At 34.4% G+C, this 21614-nt stretch overlaps 2 protein-coding genes and 2 pseudogenes across 3 annotated transcripts; 2 read left to right on the top strand and 2 right to left on the bottom strand.

The window, feature by feature from the left end:
- Nucleotides 1-6867: 6867 nt before the first annotated feature.
- LOC120207995 (two-component response regulator ARR17-like) lies at nt 6868-7745 on the top strand. 2 transcript variants are annotated; one of them, XM_039207377.1, is made up of 4 exons: nt 6868-7096; nt 7183-7262; nt 7347-7495; nt 7572-7741. In XM_039207377.1, exons 1-4 carry the CDS (start codon nt 6955-6957, stop codon nt 7666-7668), a joined length of 468 nt encoding a protein of 155 aa, XP_039063308.1. In that variant the 5' UTR covers nt 6868-6954; the 3' UTR covers nt 7669-7741. The 2 variants fall into 2 exon arrangements, with proteins under 2 accessions (XP_039063308.1, XP_039063307.1); XM_039207376.1 differs by having other exon boundaries at nt 7183-7495; nt 7572-7745.
- Nucleotides 7746-11224: 3479 nt separating this feature from the next.
- Nucleotides 11225-13660, top strand: LOC120207938 (annotated as a pseudogene).
- A 286-nt stretch (nt 13661-13946) lies between these two features.
- Nucleotides 13947-17037, bottom strand: LOC120207994 (phosphoglucan phosphatase LSF2, chloroplastic). Its single transcript, XM_039207375.1, is given in 8 exon segments — nt 13947-14181; nt 14183-14277; nt 14280-14343; nt 14618-14733; nt 14736-14787; nt 14981-15159; nt 15162-15185; nt 16695-17037. Coding segments are annotated over 8 exon segments (708 nt in total). The 5' UTR covers nt 16834-17037; the 3' UTR covers nt 13947-14142.
- A 415-nt stretch (nt 17038-17452) lies between these two features.
- LOC120207993 lies at nt 17453-20361 on the bottom strand (annotated as a pseudogene).
- Between the last annotated feature and the right edge of the window lie 1253 nt (nt 20362-21614).

Genomic DNA, 21614 nt, shown 5'->3' with positions numbered 1-21614 from the left:
AAAGACTACGTGGACTAACACTTCGGGAAAGAAGGAAACAAAAAGAAGTACAATGTCAAGAACAATCAGATCCAGATCCCGAAGCATCATCTAACGTTAATACCTACGAAGAAGTAATACCCAATGCCACTACAAACGCCGAATCACATTTTACGCCAAAAACACCTGAACCAATGGAAAATCATATGATATGAGTATTAGTCGCGGTACCTACCGTACAATAGCCCCTTTGTATCGTCTTTCCTTAAGGCGAATCTCTGTTTCAACTAAAGACGGGTCTTATTCATCTTTTTCCTACCTTTAATGGGCTTCTTGATGAAAGTCCACATAAACATTTGGTTGAATCCCACTGGTCTATTCAAGCATGAAACCACAGGAAGTTTTCATTGACCAAATAAAATTACGAGTTTTCCCTTTTTCTTTATCTGGTTTAGCTAAAAAGTAGTTATTTTACTTACCACCAAATTCTATCAATACGTGGACTGATTTAAATCAAATCTTTCTTGACATGTTTTTCCCAGCAGTAAAGGAGAGCAAATTGATGAGAAACATCTTGGGAATTAAACAAAAAGAAGGAGAGTCGCTTTATGACTATTGGGAGGGATTCAAGAAGCTTTGCGCAAATTGTCTGCAACACGGATTAACCGAGGAAACGCTTCTCCAACATTTCTACAAAGGAATGCTTCCCTTAGAGATGAAAATGGTTAATGTTGCTAGTGGAGGAGCTCTCGTCAACATGACACCAAACACAACAAAGGAATTAATTTCAACAATGGTGACAAATTCACAACAATTTTCAAGTGAGCCCAGCTGACGGGTTCATGACATAAGTATTATTTCAATTGAAAATTAATTAGATAAACTTATTGAAGTATTCAATTCGCTTGTTGCAGGAAAAAATGGAATAGCGAGGCTATGCAGATTATGCATGATGCCAGTTCATACGGCGGACTATTGCCCGATTCTACAAAGAGGCACTGGAGCACAAGTAAATACAGTAGACAAATTTTAGGGACCTATACAGAGGCCTTACAAACCATATGTTAACACATACAATCCAGGGTAAAAAGATCATCTGAACTTGAGCTAATGAGCAAATCTGGGACCAAATCAACCCTATCAACTGGGGCCACCTCCACCTCAACCTTATCAGCTACAGAAATCATCTTTTGAATCAATTGTCGAGCGGTTGGTTCTATTCCAAGAGAAGTTCTAAAATCGCACTGAAGCCCATTTACGAGAGCTTGACAACCAAATGAGTCAATTAGCACGAGTCATGGGGAAATTAGAGTCACAAGGGAGACTACTATTGCAAATTGAGTCGAATACAAGAAAGAATGTTAGCGACATCACCCTCCGGAGTAGTATCGTAATCGCACCTGATATCCCGGAGATAAGTGCCACACAATCCCAAAAGAAAGAAGAGCTGAGATCCCAGAGGGAATAAGAAGCAGTTGGCAAAAACTTTCAGGGAGGAAGAGGAGTTAATGTAGAATCCCAAAAAAGAAGAATGATGAATCGCAAATCGATTCCATACCATCTCCTTATGTTGTTCCGCCTCTTTTCCTAAAAGATTAATAAAAAGAGACAAACAATCCAAGGAGAAAGAAATCTTGGATGTATTTCGGAAAGTGAAAATAAATATTTCGCTTCTTGAGGTGATCTGGAAAGTACCGAGGTATGCTAGATACCTTAAAAATCTCTGTACTAATAAAAGGTGACTTACTAAAAACGATAAGGTGAATTTAGGCGAGAACGTCTCAGAAGATTTCCAACAACCGCTTCCATCAAAGTATAAAGACCAATGTATGTTTGCAATACCTTGTAAAATTAGCGAGGTTAAAATCAAGCGCGCTATGTGCGATCTAGGTGCCTCTATCAATTTAATGCCTCTCTTCGTCTATAATTTAATTTCCATTGAGCCTTTGAAGGAGACGAGGGTTACACTTCATCTCACCAATAAATCGATTATCTATCTTGAATGGCTCCTAGAGAATGTTCTGGTAGAGGTAAATGACTTAGTTTTCTCTGCTGATTTTTATGCGATCGATATGAAAAATGATCGTAGCAACACTGGTTCTGAAATTTTCCTTGGTCGTCCCTTTTTTAGCACGACAAATGCAAAAAATGACGTTCGAAGCAGTATTCTTACCATAGAGTTCGACGGTGAGATCGTAAAATTTGACGTTTGAAGTTTGCGATTTTTAATCACAAGGCAGTAATTTGGAATTTTGGTCCCCATGAGAAACCCATCGTGCACATGAAACCAATAGCAAAACCAATTTTCCTCATTTATGCTCACGTTAGCAAAACCACCCACATATTCAAAACATTTGTTTCATTAAAAAACCATTTCTCCGCGTGAATTCTTTACTCCAATTTATTTCTTTTCCTAGCCTTCATTCTATTCCCCCTTATTATATCTCTTCACCCTTTTCTCAATTTAAAACCACCATTTCCCCCTTATTATATCTCTTTCCTGGGCCTCACACTCATTTTGAATTCAATCACTTACCCACCTTTCAACATTTTGGCTTAGCCACACATCCTTCTCCATCGAGCTCGCACCATTCACCGCTGCCACCTACCAAGGCCACCATTGTTCACCGATTATTGCACGTCCCAGTTGGCAGCCGATTACCACCATGGTTCAAACAAAATAAAAATAAAAACATGGTTCAAATAAGGAATAAAGAAATCGACGATTACTTTTCATCGATTAATCGCGGACACCATTGCTCAATGTTAAATTAAAAATTTTTAGGTAAATTTTAAGCTTACTTTTATTACCACAATACTGATAAATTACCCTTTGGTTTTGCAGAAAATTTCAGTATCGATCCTCACTCTGACGATTACTCTTCTAAACTGCCCCATCGTCTTTATTTGATTTACGATCGATCGACATTAATCGGGGAGTATTTTCACCCTCTCTCTTTTGCATTTTATTTTTTGTTCATATTGGGGCAATATGATTTTAAGTGAGGGGTGGAACTAGAAATCAAGTTAACTCTTGCTTATGCTTTGTGATTGAAATTGAGTTATTTCTTGGTTAGAATTGTTGATAATATTGGTTTTCGATCTCTTGTTTGATTTAATTTACTTGTGTTTCTTTGTGAATTCAATCTTAATCTTGTTGAATTTAGGATGCAAGATAACATGACATGACTCATTGATGAAATTTTTTCTTGGTAATTTTATGAATTTGTTGATTGAATTGAATGCATGACTTAATTTAATAAATCTTTCATGTGTGTTTTGAGCTTAATGAGCATGTTTTTTATTCTTGCTCTTTGTTTTCAATTAAGAATTCCGAACTAATTGATTGCATTATAGAACTTGTAACTCGAGGCTTGTTGAACTACACATTTTTGATTATGATGCTTTTATGTGATAGAGACATTAGGATTAAACCTATTTCTCTTCCCAAATAAAATAGTCTACCCTTTTATTTATTTTTCCCCTTAGTGAACCATTTTTTAGCCTTATCCTTTTCCTTGTTCACCACATTTTTTAAATCTGATTTTATTTTCCCTCTTTTTGTTACCATTTTTCAGGACAAATGTGAGGTTATTTCAAAAAAATGTTCGAAACAGTGCAGAATCGAACAAAACGGTCCAAAAATTTACCTTGTTCGAACAGTAGAAAAAACCAGTGCAGTTTGGTTTGAACAATGAAGAAATTCAGTGCAGGAAAATTCAAACAATACAGTTTTGATTCGTACATTGCAGAAATTCAGTGTAGAAAAAAATAGTTTGGTTCTAGCAGAAAAAATAGAAAAAGAAAAAAAAGAAACATTAAAAAAAAGAAAAGAAAAAAAGAAAAGAAAAATAGAGTGAATAAAGCTTTGTTGAATTTCTTGTTTCTCATTTCTTTAATTTTTTCTTCCCTTTGAATAATTCTTCGAAATAATCTCTACTTTGTCTTGAATCCTTGAAATCCCATTTTCGGCCTTTATCCTACCCGAACCTTAGCCCCGCTACAACTTGTTTTAAAGTCCTCTTGATTTTGGCATCATTTTCATATTAAGTAGTGGAGATTAGATTTAGTTACAAGCCTATGGTAATGTGTTGATTAGTTTAGGCTTGAGCGATTTTTTCAGGGTAAATAATTGAGCGAAATGTGTAAACCATTGTGAGGAACTAAGTATTGTATTCTTTGAAATTGATGGATGATTGAAATGAAATGGTTGATTTGCACTTAATTGATTATGCCTTGCTTGATTTATCTTGAATTTCGACATTTACTTGGTTGAGTTTGCTTAGAAATCTTGGAAATTCTATGAAATTGGTGTTGGCGACTTGAGGTTTTTAGCATGATAATTGAGAAATGTTTGAGGACAAGCATTGAATAAGTGAGGGGAATTTGATTAGTGCTTCAATTATATATTATTTGGTGATTAATGACTCATTGATTAGCTATTTTAAGTTGTTAACTTGGACCTTTTCATTCATTTTCAATGCAGTGCAGTAGATTTTAGAAACGTTGCTAAAACTAATGAAATTATGCAATTTTTTATTTTCTAGAATCATGACTGGATTAGTGGGCATGACTTCTCTGATGTGGCATCCAGTCGGCAATTTCTAGAAGGTCCAGTCAACAGTGGCGTGAAGACCAAAGACTCAACCAAATTTTTGAATTCAAATTAAGATTTATTTAATTTTTATTTTAGGAATTATCTTTTTTTATTTTAAATGTGTCTTTTAGGGTTTTTGAGGACTATAAATACCCCATTGGGGTAAGCCTCAATTCATCATTGAGACCATTCACTCTTGAATTCTCTTATTTCTTTCTTTAGTTTATAAAGTTTAATTTTTCTTTAAAACTTTTCTTTTTAAAAATACTAAGTATAATTTCTATCATACTTAGCTAAGTTTTCCATAGTCAAAGGCTAAAGCGATGACTCGATTCTGAATTATGAGAATCGAAAGTACCTCATACCCTCTCGGGTTAAATTCTCAATTTTCTGGAAACTAGATTTGCAGATAGTCTTTCTTAAAATCAAAACACTTTCACCTCAAAAATAGATTTTGGCTTGGATGGCATTATGGTTTACGTTGGGATTATAGAATCAACTGATTCGAATTCCTTTGAACACATTTAGCGAATGGTGCACTAAGGAAAATTGGGATCGAGTTTGACTTTCATAGATAAATCATAATTCGAGTCAGGTTTTTCCAAATGCTTTTAAGTTGTTTTAAGTTAACAACGATAGTCGAAGTTAATCCGAAAAAGGATTGTGATTCCTAAAATAGATTTGGGAAAGTCAATCACCAAAGAGAAAAATGAGCTACAAGGATTGAACCTTACAAACTCAAACCGACATTTAACTAGAGGAAAAATCATATTCAATGATAGATTAGAATTTGAGGTACACGAAAACATGAGGCTAATTTCATCATATTGGTTTTTAATTTTACTTTCTTCAATTTTTTATCTTCCTTTGAATCATTATTTGCTTATTCAATTTCTTAACAAACCCCCTTTTTACTTTACTTTCATTTTTTCGCCTAGATTAGAGATCAAGAACAATCGTTTCAATATCTTCCTTAGTCCATGTGGGTCGACTCTTACTCTCTTTATACTATTATATTTATTTTTAATGAGATTAAGGATAAATTTATTTGACAGTGAAAATGACTCGTTGTCAATATCCTTATTTTACAAGTGTTATAATAAATTTTTATATTTTTTATAATTCTACTAAGACTCACCAACTCTCAAATCTATTAACCTTTTTATACTTGTATAGATTAGGGATGAACATAGGATTAAACCTAATAGATTTTGATTCTATTTAATTTTTGACTTTTTAAGTTTATATTATATATTAAAGTGAAAGCAAGAAAAATGTTTAATGGCTAAAGTTGTGATTTGACTATGCAATGACGAGTGTCTAGAGATGAAAAGATGAGAGACTTGTAGTGGAATTTCACCATTTTTGATGTTGAATGAATAAACACTTTTTTATTTTGGCCTCATGAATGGCTAAAGTTATTATCCCATGACCCCTTAATTACAACTGAATTTTATTATGATTATTAATTTTAAATTTTTATCAATCAAATTAGTTAATAATTTAAGTGTTGTCAGTCAAGGAATCAACGGTTAACATTTAACAAAAGAATTGACGTGATTGTTAAAAGAACTAATATAATTATACATTTAATCTTTAAATTTATATATTCTATCAATTTATATACAATTTTAATTTAATAAATCTCTAATTAAATTGTGACACATGTTATCGTCCGATTAATGTGTGAAATAAATTGAAATAAACAAGCAATCAAACTTGTTTTTACTATTTTTTTAACTTTTTAGTATCTTATCTTATTTTATTGAATAGTATTTTAAATATTTTTTAGTTCTTTAATTTTTTTTCTTCAAAAATAAATATTTTTAAAAAAAAAATAATTAAATTTTTAAATTTTAAAGAATCAATTAAGTCTTTCTATCACCTAACCCTCCACTATAGAACATTGCATTAATATGTGTGTCATTACGTCGTCCAACATCAAGAATCTATCCTGCAGAAAAGGTCGCAAACACTGATACTGGTTTATGATTTTGTTCTGAAAATGAATAAAAGAAAATAAAGCCAATTTCTTTTAAACAAAAAAGTTGTGGGGACTGAATCAAATCAAAGAGAGAATCCAAAAAGGATCACGAAATATCTGTGATACACTTTGATTTTAATGTTAGTTTTTTTTTACCACGGATGAATTCTTTATTTTTCCTTCTGATATCCCATTGAAGGGCTCCACTTTCTGTCCCACCACCAACCTTCATATTCTTGTTGTTTTCTCTATAAATACAATCTCTCATCACATCCATACATCTCTTGTGAGCTTGTTTATTGGTCTGGTCACTTGTATTAAATTTATGACCAGTTTTTAATGCTATACCCGGTTTTGTATATAACGCCCTGCAAGGCAACAACAGTCCATAAATATGTTATATCAAAGCATGGATGGTGGCTGTTCCGGCGACATGGCGGCCGAGTTCGGAGACGAACCCCATGTCTTGGCGGTGGATGATAACCTCATTGATCGAAAACTGGTGGAGAAATTACTCAAGAACTCCTCCTGTAAAGGTACATTACATTTTAGTTTGGACCATTTCTGTAAGGAATTTTGTTTGGTGTTGCTTCAGTTTATACGTGTGTGTCTTTTGCTGCAGTGACAACAGCAGAAAATGGGCTGAGGGCATTGGAATATTTGGGTTTGGCAAGTGATAAGAGGAATGCCTTGGACGGTACTGTAAGTAGCATAATATCCCCTTCGGACTCGGATTTAGAAATCGAATCTCAACGTTTACCAACTTGTTTATGTTTGAAATGCCAGGTTTCGAAGGTGAATCTAATAATAACAGATTACTGCATGCCTGGAATGACAGGCTATGAGCTGCTTAAGAAAATTAAGGAATCATCGGTACTGAGAGAGGTTCCGGTTGTAATCATGTCATCGGAAAATGTTCCGACTCGAATCAGCCAGTAAGTTTCCTGGAGAATGCAAGATATAGAAATAAATAAGCTTTCATTTTTATTATAAGATTTCTGTGTACAACAGGTGCTTACAAGAAGGTGCTCAGATGTTCATGCTGAAGCCCCTGAAACAGTCGGATGTTAAGCGATTGGAGTGCTATCTGATGAGATGCAGAAGCTGAGATTTAGGGCCTTTCGAGGGCTAATTTAGCCATTGTATCAGAAACATTTTTGCTAATTAAAATGATCTTTCAGATGCAATTTCGTCCCGTTTTTTGAATCAGGAGTGGAGTTTTATTCCCTTTTATGTACCATGTTTGTGTATAAATTTGTGCAAGGTCAATGAGTCAAATAATACCCACTAAGAACTTGTAATATTAGAAAAATAAAATTCATTTCAAGAAAGAAAAAAGAAAAATAAAACTGATGAAAAGGCATCATTTATTTCATTAATATTGTGTACACTTATATGATTTCTCCGGCTTCCTTCGCCCAGATAAGGTTGTAGGAAAAATTATTTTCCGATATAAGGCATCAACCATATTATTTTCTGAACTAGGGTTTCTTATTGTTCTGAAGACGCCGTGCACTCCTGAGGCCTTCTCAATTGGCCTGAAGACGCCATGCAGTCGTGGAGTCTTCTTCATTTGCATGAAGACATCATATAATCGTGGAGTCTTCATATTTAGCTTAAAGATGCGTGGAACAACTGATGTCTTTATATTTGTATTATTCAATTCACCCTAGACGAAAAAATAATCTCTAAATTAGATTACATTGAGAATTAAAAAATTCCACTTATATTATCTCATCCATTTTACCCGATTTCTCCGCATCAAATAAAAAACTATTTATTTAAAAGTATAACTGCTCTTTAACAACTCAACGCCATATTTTATGTTTCGATAATACAAATTAGAATAAATAAAAATAATGTACAATTTTCCAACAAGAAATGAATAACATTTTATTGGATGTGAAGAAGCCTTGTATTGCATGCCGATTCAAAAAGAACATTTATGGTCTTAAACATGCCACACGACAATAGTACAAAAAATTTGAACACTTTTATAATTTAATATTAATTTCAAAAAATTATATCGAATCATTATATTTTTATAAAGAGATAACAGAGAATTTATCATATTATTAATTTATACTGACGATATAGTATTGTTCAAAGTTAACTAGTGTTCCGTTTGTTAAACAATTAAAAATCGAGTAAAAGTTGAAGTCTAAGGTAGAAAAGAGGAAGAAGAGATGAGGAGAAGTTTGTATATATCTACAACATGAGTCTTATGTATGTCCTGATCTATATTAGACCCGACATTACTCGTGTCGTTAGAATGATAAGTTGTGACAATTTATAATGATAATTTATTCCTAAAATTTATAAACTATAAATATATAAACAGACGTCTTAATAACCCTACTTAAGGTAGTGAAAGATAAATTTACATTGAACTGAAATATTGCAAATCATGACGGATGCTATGTATCAATCACAATGATTTATGATTACATGGAAAATGATGTGTACAAATTAACGTTATCTGCTTGACGCCTTGTTCATTATTAGGGGGAAACTCCTAATTAGTGGAGCAATCCTCTCCTCTAATTATGCTTTCTCGTTTATTTTATTTTATACTATAATTTCCGAATTACATTTTAATTCTATAAATCTCTAAACTATTATCTATTGAAATTATTAATCTTTAAAAGTCTTTAACAGTATAAATGCCGATTGATCTAATAGTTTTTTTATCATTTAATTTAGGCTATAATTTTTAGATAAAAATAATTCCAAAACATCAATCAAGATTACCAAAATCTTATTAACGTAAAAGTAATTTTCTAAAAATATAATTCATTCAGTTAGATTATATAAAAATTTGGTCCATCTCAAAAATTATGTAAGCCGTGTACTACTTTATTAAAAAAAGACTCCTAAAATATTAGGCCCCGAATTTAAAATGTAGGGCCTTAAATTTTAGAGTTATGTGACGTATCACATGCTACACTTGTTTATAAATGGGCATTATAAAAATGTTTTTAAAAGATTCAGTTAAAGAATTCATTAGTAATCTCAGTGATAAAAGAGAGTGTTGTTCTCTCTAGAGATTTCAAATTGAACAACTATGCATGTAGAGTGCGTACGTTATTAACGAGTAATACAATTTCTATCCATATTATAATATGGTATTTTTTTATTAAAAAAATCTCTAATTAATTCAGGAGGGGTCCATGTGTCAAAAAGAACACAACTTGGTAGAACTGGAATCATAATAATTACAGATCATATGCATATCATTTGTCTAGTGCAATCTTGTCAAACACTGGATACATAGTTTTAATCTTCTAAATATACATGCACCCCTGACCCTTTGTATAGAGTTTTGGATAATTTTTCATTTGAGCTATTTTTATATTTTAATGTATTTTGGATATTTAGAAATATTCTGGGTAAGCTATGCGTTTAGTACATGAACTATCAGTTTTGATATGTTTTAGTATTTAAACCTTTGTCTTTTACAAAATCATACATAATATATAATTTTCGTTTCATTTTAGTACCCCACCATTAAAAACGTAATGTATTTAGTAATCAAACTATCACTTTTGGTTCGTTTTAATATATATACTTTTAATTTTTTCAAAATTTAACGTTAAATTTTAAACGAAACAAAAACTAAAGTTTATAATGGTGGAATACTAAAATGAAACAAAAACTAAAGTTTAGATATGATTTATTTTTAAAAATAAAAGTTTAGATACTAAAATGGATCAAAATTGATAGTTTAGATATCAAACGCGTAATTTATTCAAATATTCTTTAAGATGATACATATATTACTAATATAATATTTTTTTAAACGGGTATAAATAAAATTCGAGAGTAAATAATCTACATCCGCCGTTGTATGTATGTTTAGTCATCTTCGTTTACTATAAATAACATCATAGAAGGCAAGAATATGAAGGAAAAGCTAGAAAGAAGTTACTACTACAACTACTAGGTCCAGATAGCATTAAATTCATCAACATAAATAATTGTTATTAGTTGAGGTGGGAAGAATGGGCCTTTTTTTTCTTTAAATTCGAGGAAAAAAAGTTCAGCGGGATGGCATACACTGAGTGGGCCTATGGATCATAAGATAAAAATTATCAGTGATGTTGAGATATCATTATAGGATAATATTATATCATTAATATTATTATTAAAAATAAAAAATTGTCAAATCAATATATTTATTTATTTTATTATGACGGATGACAAAAAACATAATATTAGATATTATTTTATAAAATAGTTAGTGTCCAAAATGTAATCATTAAAATAGGTAGATGACTAAATACAAAATTTACCTAAACAATATATAGTGTAAATGTTTATAAATAATATATAGGGTAAACTACACATTCAGTACCCTCAATATCTCTTTTATTATACTTTGTCACCTAATTACTTTTTTTTTTAAATTATACCTAACGTTTAGTTTTAATTTTATTTTGAGCACTTATTGTTAAAAAAATAATGGTGATGCTGACATATCATCATAAGGTTATGCCACAATCATTGTGGAGAAAATAAAAATACCAGTCCAATAGTTCTATTAATTTTTTGATGGTGTGATGGAGGATCAAAATGAATCTAAAACTTAAAATCAGATATGATATATTGATATTTAAAAAATAATTGAATGACTAAAACGGAAAAAGTGATTGTTGAAGTACTAAATGTGTAGTTTACTCATATTTATCCAACGCCCGTTGTTCATTCCTCATTGTGGCAGCTGCCTGCAACAATGCAGAAATGCATCATGGATACGAATTTCACGCCAATTTTCAGTCTACGGAAGTTCCCATCTTTCCCCAGCCTTACTCAACTCGAACATCAAAGCCTTTATTCAACACGGCCACTTCACTAAAGCCTTACAACTATACTCTGTTTCTCCACTTTCAGTCTCCCATTTCACTTTTCCCTCTCTTCTTAAAGCTGCCACTTTCCTCTCTAACCTCAACTATGGAAAAACCCTCCATTCCACTATCATTCAATTGGGTCTCCATTTCGATCCTTACATCACAACTTCGCTTATAAACATGTATACAAAATGTGGATCTTTTTCTTCCGCAGTTAACGTGTTCGAAGAAATGGTTAAAGAGAAGGGTTTGTTAAAGATGTTACTTTTTGGAACTCTCTGCTTGATGGGTATCTAAAGTTTGGTAAAAAAAAGCGAGGGTTTGGCTCATTTTTACCAATGCAGGTGCTTGGAATATTCCCTGATGCTTACTCGCTCTCTATTCTTCTGGGTGCTTTGGGGTTTAAGGAAGGAAAGCAAATTCATGGTTACATTGTTAGGACTATGTTTAAGAGTGACCCCTTTTTGGAAACTGCATTAATTGACATGTATTCGAGTTGTGGTCGAATACTGGAGGCGTGGTTTGTGTTTGATCATTTAGAAGTTAAGAGCAATGTGGTTGTTTGGAATGTGATGATTGGTGGATTTCTCGAGAATGGATGGTGGGAATGGAGCTTAAAGTTGTATTCTTTAATGAAATGTGAGAATGTCAAGTTTGTATCAGAATCGTTTAGTATTCGTTGAGTGCATGTGTGTGTGGCGATGTTGTGGATTTCGGAGGCAAGTTCATTGTGATTCGATCAAAGTGGGATTCGAAAATAACACTTTGTTACACTTCTCTATTGAGCATGTATGGAAATGCCAATTTGTTGAAGATGCCGTAAACGTTTTCCATCAGGTATTGGATAAAGAATTGAATTATGGAATGCTATGATATCGACTTTTGTATTTAATAAATATCCTTATGTCGCTTTTGAAGTTTACAACAAGATGAGATATAATGTAATAACCCCGGATTCTTTTACGATATCTAATGTTTTATCTTGTAGCAGTATGATTGGAATATATAATGTCGGGCGGTCAGTTCATGCAGAACTAGTGAAAAGGCCTATAGAGAGTAGTACTGCGGTTCAGAGTGCATTGCTGACCATGTACTGTAAATGTGGTAGTGTTGGTGATGCTAATTCCATTCTTAGCGCAATGCGAGAGAAGGACATTGTTGCTTGGGGATCAATGATATCAGGTTTTTGTCAAAATAGGAAATTCAGGGAAGCTTTAGATTATTTTGGAAGAAATGCAGATAGAGGAGTGAGACCAGATTCCGATATTATGTCGAGCGTCATTAGTGCTTCTACAGGGTTGGAGAACGCAGATTCAGGGTGCATGATCCATGGTTATGTTATCAAGAGTGGTTTGGACCAAGATGTTTATGTTGCTACTTCCCTTGTTGATATGTATTCAAAATGTCGTTTCCCAGATACGGCTGAACGTTTATTCTCAGATATGCCAGACAAAAATCTTGTTGCTTGGAATTCCATGATGTCGTGCTATTGCCGAAATGGTCTGCCTGATCAGTCAATAAAGCTTTTCTTGAAGATGGTTAAGCTGGTCTTTATCCAGACTCTGTATCCATTACAAGTGTTCTCACTGCAATTTCGTCTATAGCAGCTTTACTTAATGGAAAGATCATTCATGGTTATCTTGTTAGACTTGAGATTGAATCTGATATTCAGCTGGAGAATGCATTGATGGATATGTATATTAAGCGGGTTCTTAAAATATGCAGCGTATATATTCCAGAACATGTCTCAGAAAGATTTAGTTACATGGAATTGCATGATTGCTGGCTATGGATCTCATGGGAATTGCATTCAAGCATTGTCACTATTTAATGAGATGAAGAACAGTGGGATCAAACCACGATGTGACATTTCTTTCCCTGCTTATAATTTTGTGAAATCAATGCCTATTGAACCCGATAGAGTGTTTGGTTGAGTTTGTTGTGCCTCCCGAGTCCATTCGAACGTGGAACTCGGCGAACTGGCAGCTCAACTTACTGAAATTGGAACCAGACAGGGGCAGCAATATGTTCAGTTGTTACATTTGTATGGAGGAGCTGAATTATGGGACAGAGCGGCAAACGTCGAGCAACAATGAAAGAGAAGGGATTGAAGAAAACCCTGGATGTAGTTGGATTGAACTGAGGGATAAAGTTGATGTTTTTTTCAGATCATCTTCCTGAGAACAAGGGAGATCTATGAGATATTAATAGCATTTGGGAAGCATACGAAGAAGGAAGGAGACGATTCTGAGATTATGGAAAATTAATTTTGAGTTGAATAACTCGAGTTGTGAACAAAAAAAAAATTCAAACTTTAAACTTTGAGTTCAATTCGAGTATTTACATTTTATCTCAAACTCAGCTCAAACTTTGAAAATAAACTTGATCGAGCTCAAATATTCTTCAGCATGATCTGGATATATCTGATAATTAGTGGTACAGTACATGTAACATGAATCACCAGAGCATTCGAGTTTTGAACCTAAAAAATCCAGATTAAATTGCATATAAATCGAGCTTGGATCCTGGGAAGACATCCTTTGTTTTATTTATGGTTATTCAAAATAGCTGCTATAAATTCAGATCATATAAATGATTGACCAACTAATTTTGCTGTTCAGTCAAGAAAATAGTCCATGGAGAGATCAACATCTCACTAGCAATGCCCAAGAGTTTGGATTTCGCTGCCTTGTGCTTTCAGATCGGCTTTAAGATAAAGAATGCTAATCAAGAAATCAGGTTCCACGGAGGGCACGGACACGATCTTGAATCAAACTTCCTCTCCCAATCTGCTACACCCTCAAAAGCATTTTCAGGGAGATTTTCAAAGGGCTCCTTCCATGGATCATTCTTAGCCAGATCATAGGTGGTCCTTGTATTGCTCTTTTATTGGGTCCACAGGTCGTTTTGACGTCAGTGCTTCATGCTGTATTTAGCTGACAGTTCCAAACGGAAACTAATAAGCTAAAGACAATTATGTCACAGAATTCTTTTTACTCGGACTCAGTAGAAGTATCAGATACAAGTATGTGCTTCACATATAATATGTTTCTAGGTATTTTGAGGGTTCTTGCCCTCTTGGAGGGCCGTATCAATCACCCATCCCCATATGTACATTTATATGGGTATTTCAAGAAAAATGAAGAGTTGGATCAACATAGGTAGAATTTACGACAGTGGATGATGCAAATAGAAGAGTTAAATACTTACGTTCATGCGGCAGAACCAAAACATATAGGCAATGGCCACTGCTGGAGCTCTCCCTAACCCAGCTGTGCAGTGCACATATACTTTTCCTTTTCCCTCAGAAATGGCCCATTCCAATAACGAACAGCTCGGGGTAATATATTTCTCAAGGAATCTGGATCAAAGTCTCTTGCCTACCAAAGCATAAGATAACCGAATTAACCCATGCATCCGAAAACATTAACTTCTTTACAAGTGATTATTTGATTCATTGAAGCATCATATGCTAACAGGACCTGTTCAACTTCATGTGGGGTGTGTTCGAAATAATTCATTGATTCCTGAATGAATAAATTATTAACTCTAAGTGAGAAAATTTTTCCTTACAGGTTTCCTCATATGATGAATTCCAAGTTGTCGACATCTTTCGATTATAGACTGCAGGTCGATTTCCCAATACTCGATGTCCTTGTCCTGCTGCAAGTTCAGAATATAAGCTACCTTCTCTTCTTGTTTCAGATGATCTATATCTTCGGGTTTCTGGGGCTGAGAGCCGACAATCAGATATCAGTTATCAGCGTGTAGTTCATGCCTGAAAAAACATGACATGGATTATCAGAATACTTTTATCAACATTTTTCATTTTATGAATTAGTAATCACATTAAGGTATTTGCACAGCAAATATACTTTTTGCGCATAGAATTAAATATTGCAGATCAAGAGGAGGTCGCATTGTCTTGTAAGACGAAGTGTGGAAGCGTATAAGTGGACTACTTGGAATACAACATACATGAAAAATTCAGAACAAGAATTATTGTCTGTGGATAAGTGAAACAGATGAAGCCTAGTTCGTAGCTCCAGAATAATGGCAAATCTTGCTTAATATATATATGGTTTGAGAGGAAAAAGCAAATGTTCTACCAGATAGATGTCACTTTGTAGATATAGGTAGTAGAGATTCTAAACAATTTTTTTCCCCCCTAAAATTACTCAGACTTGGATGTGATTTTCAAATGCAGGAATAATCAAATTTTTCTATGTTTTGCTACAGATTTGGAAGGTTTTAGGGATGTGTTTCACACGTATTTGAAGAAGAAAAATGAAGCAACATATCAACATAGGTGTTTTGCTAAATTTTTCTTTTACCAGATTGTATAAACTCCTTGGTTTGCCTTCTATCAAACTTTGAACTTAGTTGCTAAGCTGAGAGATTTGGAAAGAGTGTATAACCACACTAAATCAGTGTATGAAAGCTAACTTTCCCAACAATTTTACAGTCTCAAGTAGGTTTCCTAATAAAGGCAAATAAAATACTGAATTCATCTATGCTGCTTCAGCTCCTCATTTTAATCGAAGTAAATGTGTCCGACATTGGTTTCCAACATATATCCAAATGGGTTTAAAGATGTGACATTTCAAGGAAATCTCTCGGATACATCGAAGAGTTAAAATAAATTTTGATCGTACTATAGCGTCAAACACTTATCATATCCGAAACTAGCACTGGAGTCAGAGTTGTGCTGCAAACAACACCATGGAGTGAGGAGACAAATCAAAAGTTATGAACAGAAGATGGATAGATGTCATACCAGAAAAAAGATAAATTCCATTAAATTTTAATCAACGCCCTTTATTTGTACTAATAAACATAATTCTACTTTAGAAGTTACAAAATCACATGATGCAACACAATCCAAGGTCAAAAAGTGCTTTTTGGATCTAGATCCTATTGCTAATTAAAATATAATTTCATCCAAACCCAGAGCATAATCAAGTTGGTTCACACAATCACCTTTACGAGTAGTGGTTACCAACAGGTTTAGAGTTCGATTCACAGCTCTCTGCAACAATTTCCTGCTAATTTCGTAAAATTCATTCGGAACTTAACCGAATTAATTCATACAGTTTCAGCTCTCAAACAACAACCCAAGTTAAAAAGAAACGTAATATATACAGATTCTAGCACACAAATCCTTCTTCTTCTTCTTCTTCTTTTTTATAAAAAAGGTTATCCAAATATAACCTTGCAATTTGATTAGCCGAAACTATCGAAAGCCAAAAGAAACATGAGAAATGAGGTTATAGAAAGAAAGGCTAACCAAGATCATGATGATATTCATATGGATTCCTCATCATTCTCTTCATGGCAGTGTTATAATCTTCCAACCTGTTCTTGGACCCGACAGAAAGCTTACTATTCCTGGGATCGTCATCAATTCCAGTCCCGGTTCCGGACATTTACAGACGATTCTAGGACCACCCATTTTAGATTGCCTCTTTGGGACATGAGATTGAGTCTACATTTCTTTTTTGCAGAAAAAGTTGGGTTCCAGATGGGTTTGGAATACCGAAGAGAACAAGTGGTGCTGTTTACGGCACTCATTTGTGTTGTTCTGTTTCTTTGATTTTGGGTTTGTTAGATTTATAGTTTGGAGTCGGCGATTACTTGAAAAGGCTGCCCTTTCTTCATTGTCACCTCATTTCTCTTATACTCAGATTACCGTCCATTATTTTGGGGCCCAAATTGTTCCAATCTAGAATTACAGGCAAGTATCTCTTAGCTCTCATCACCAGGTTTTAAAATTATATTATGATCATTTTCGATTGTGTTTTGTTTATTGTGATTATGACAATAAGAAGAGTTATTATAATCATTTTCAATACTGTGATTATGTAAAATAATAATTTTGGATAACAAGTTTACTACTCTTCATATTACGAATGATTAAATATTCGGGTTTTTATCCAAAAATTTAATACAAGTTCGATTGAGTTCAAAACAATAAACTCTTCGATACGAGAAGTTTACAGATTATGTTGTGTCAAGCTTGAAACGACAATTGTACATCTGAGAGGGTTGGCACAACTGAATTGAGATACCATTCAATGCTATGAAAAGCGGACACCACCAAGCGAACATTAACAAAGAGGTAACTAAAACATGCAACTTCCAAAATCCAACAATGAACTGCCAAACAATGATCAAACATAAACATTAAATTCTGCAAATACAGTTGCAGATGGTTCAGGACGAAGACGTTTAGGACTGTTGATGCGGCTGACCTTGCCAAGCCCAAACAATGTCCTTGAGAGCTGGTCTAACATCCTGTTTCAATGTCTTTTGAAACTCCAATGTGTCACCACTGGATTTCCTCAGCTCTACCAAGTGGAAAGACGGGGTAAACTCGAATATCTCAGCATCAATAGCCAACGCGCCTTTTCGACCTCCACTGGTTCCTTCCATTTTCATCAGCCCACCTTGCTTCTTAACTTTCAACTTCAAGTTCTGGGCAATGTCCCCTAGTTTAGATGTTATGGAAGAGAACGTATGCGTTGAAGTGAATTGCACTTCCTTCTTCTCATCATTTTCTACAAATAATCCGGACAGATCGAATCCACTCGATAAAGAAATGATGTCAAAGGCATTCAAATTAGTGAGCTTAGCCATGTCTTCTTTGCTTCAAATGCATTGTAGTTAGTCTCAGAACTAAAACTGCATCATCTCAAAAGGAACCAATGCCTTCTCAACTTTATTATGAACTGGTTTCGAGTTAATCCTTTTCTGAACCATGGATTTGTCATTATTTTGCGATTGAATCCGAGCTTTGGGATTTGGATGAGATTCTTGACAACAGCTTGGTCACTTCAGGTGAAACCAATTTGGAAATTTGTATTCTGCCTTGCTTATTTTCCGTAGATTGCGATTAGATTCGTATCATGAAACGGAAGATAACCGGCCAGCATAACATAGAGGATCACCCCACAAGACCAGATATCAGCTTTGGCTCCATCATAACCCTTTCTGTTTATAACTTCAGGAGCTACATAGGCAGGGGTTCCACAAGTTGTGTGGAGTAACCCTCTTGATGCTTACACTCGGCGAGGGCGCTCAAACCGAAATCCGATACTTTAAGAATTCCATTTTCATCCAGGAGTAAGTTTTCTGGCTTCAAATCCCGATGATAAACACATCGGCTGTGGCAAAAATCAACTGCACTGATCAGTTGTTGGAAATACTTCCTTGCCATGTCTTCTCTCAACTTCCCTTTAGATAACTGGTTGAAGAGTTCACCACCTCTGGCATATTCCATAACAAGTAAATCTTGCTCTTGCTAGCCATCACCTCATAAAGCTCCAAGATATTCGGGTGCTTAACCAGGCTCATACCGGATATCTCCCTCTTAGTTTGATCAATCATCCCTACTTTCAAAACCTTCTCCTTCTCGATGACCTTAACAGCCACACTCTGGCTGGTTTCGATGTTCTTAGCATGGTAAACTTTGGCAAAGTTCCCTTTCCCCAACAATTTTCCAAACTCATACTTTTGCATCAGAACCTTCCCTTTGTTTTCCATTCTAAAGTTCAAATCCTAACACACTCCAATAAAGTTTTATCTCCTGCTGTAATTAAATATATATACTATCAGCTAAAGAGCAGGAGTGGCTACTGGTGAACTCAACCGTCTTCAACAAGGTCATCTGTTAACATGACAGAGATTTCACTTTCTATTCTATTAAGAATTTGGACACAGGGAATGGATCTGCAGTCTGTTGAGCATCCGACATCATCAAGAACGAATACAGGTAATTCAGAACCGGAAACAAACTTATGTGCTTCGGATAAAGAGTTCACAGCATGCAAGCACATTTTTTCTGCATTCCCTGGTCCTGTCTGGATGCTCTCTGAAATACACAACAAATAGGTATGTCCACAATTATTCAATCAGCCGGAAAGCATTACATACACACACATATTTATTCTGAATTCATGCTTAAGTAGAGAATTGAATAGAAAAATCACTACAAATATTAGAACAACGAAGTTGAAGAAAAAGAATTCAATGATGCACCAAATTTCTCAACTATTTTATGGTAACCAGTGATACCATATTAACCATTGAACACAATATGTTCGACGAAAATTTCACACTTCAGTCATAGATGTTCAGCTTTGAGTCCAGAGTAGGATTGCATTTATTTGTAGGCCTATTTAAGGCGATGAACACAATAACATGTTAAATGACTAAACGACTATCAATTAGATTAGCTGTTTTTTTCGATGACTTCAGCGCAATGGCAAACATAATGAGTGTTATCATGAACAATTACGGTGAAATAAATAATGGAGAGAGCCGGAGCTTAAATAATAGTCACAGCCAATAGAATTCATAGCAGATGACGATATAGGCCAAATGAACTGCAGAAATGATGGATCATATGGCAGAACAAGGCTTAGGTAAAAGAAACTTAGCAGCTAGTCTTTTACCATTTATCCTAGTTTAGGAAACCAAACTTGTGAAGTAATTTCTCTTATGGATACTGGAAAAATAGCTAATAAAGGGTGTTTTGAAGATATAGAACCAAACCCTTAAACCTAGAACAATATTTCATCAACATAATCAAAGGTTTTAGATAGTCAGATAAAGAAATAACAGGTAAGAACAAAGGCAAAGCAAACAAATCAGAGAAGATGACATTGTTTCTTGACAACATTTAAAGGTGAGCATTAGATTCATGTTAGCTACGATTTAGAAGGGGGGAAAACAGAAAGAAACATTTAAAAATCCACCAGCTTGATTGAAAGCACATGATTCAACGAAGAAAACTCTGCCAAAAAAGAGAAGGAAAGAGAAACCAATGAAATTTAGGAAGAAGGAACTTACACTTGTGAAGGAAAAAGAAAAAGAGATAAACTGATCTGTGAGAGGAAGATGGCCTTTTGATGAGGAGGTAGTGGTGGGGGAGGAGAGAGGGAGATTAGAGACACAATGTTGCTAGAACAAATACAATGAATGTAATAATTGGGGGTTCCTAGTTTTGAACTATATAAAGAAAGGCCAATCTATGTAAGGTATGCGTTAGAGAAAAGCCTGACTTTTCAACTGCAGTCAAAATGCAAGCTTTGCAGTTGCAGTGGGGGTGGGGGTGGGTGATAAAAAGGCTACTTTGGGAATTCAATGTTAGAATATGCTTCAAATCTTATACTTTTTGCTTCAAAGTTCAAACAAAATCATATACTTTTTGCTAGGTATAAAAGGAATATAAACAACTTGAATCCATATTTTTGTTTTCCTTCTAAGAATGAAAACAAAACTTCACCTTTTTCTTTTTTTCTGAAATGGTAGGTTTTGTTGTCAAAACAAATGAAATGGTGGGGTTTCCTTTTCAAAAACCACACTTTTTCTTTTCATTAATGAAATTGGAACTATTGTTGAGGAACACTACTGATCCTACAAAGCAGGGGCTCCAAAAACTGGTTTGCCATTGCAGACCACTCGTTCGCAGATGACATCATGAAACATGAACTGGTGGACAAAAAAGAAACCATTTGAGTCTTGATTGGACTTTATTATTGGTTTCATCAAGACAAGGTTGAATGTTCTAGCAAGTTGCATGGACCCACATCCTAAATTTGAAAAATGTAGGCAATATTTTTGTGTGGTTATGGGGTTGGTAGTGATAACCTCCTTGCTGGTCCCATTATTGTCAAGGCCGAACCATCATGATTGTTAGGCTTCTTTCGTTCGCATTTCTTCTTTTCCTCCCTTCTCAAATAATAGAGGGAGATAAATAAAAAGGTCATGCAAATGCAGTTTGCACCAATTCTTAATTGATTCAGGATGTGTAGTTTTGCATTGAGTCTGGTGGTTGCCGGTGAGTTTAAAAAAATTCCCTGGATGTGCATGATTTGTACAGGTAGACCTCACCAATCTTGTCGACAGGGTGGCATTTGCATATATGGAGGGTGGAATTGGTGATCGGAAGGTATGACATAATATATTCTGGCCGGGAATTTAGTGGAAATTGCCAACCATTCTTAACTATATTATGATAGGACTTTCAAGCCTTAAAAAATCATAATTAGGACACTTCATTACAAACAAACAAACCAGTAGGTAAACAACCTATAATTTATAATTTTTAGGCTAAACCCAATTGATAAACCAAGGGTCAGATTCTATTTGTGATAAAAAAAGGCTTTTATAAGCTAAACTGAATCTGTAATCTTCAACTTCTTTG

This window comes from Hibiscus syriacus, unplaced genomic scaffold (assembly GCF_006381635.1).
Source record: "Hibiscus syriacus cultivar Baekdansim isolate YM2019G1 unplaced genomic scaffold, ASM638163v2 tig00015498_pilon, whole genome shotgun sequence".
NCBI lineage: Eukaryota > Viridiplantae > Streptophyta > Magnoliopsida > Malvales > Malvaceae > Hibiscus > Hibiscus syriacus.
Note: the sequence above shows the minus strand (reverse complement) of the source record. Positions and strands in the feature narration are given on the sequence as shown.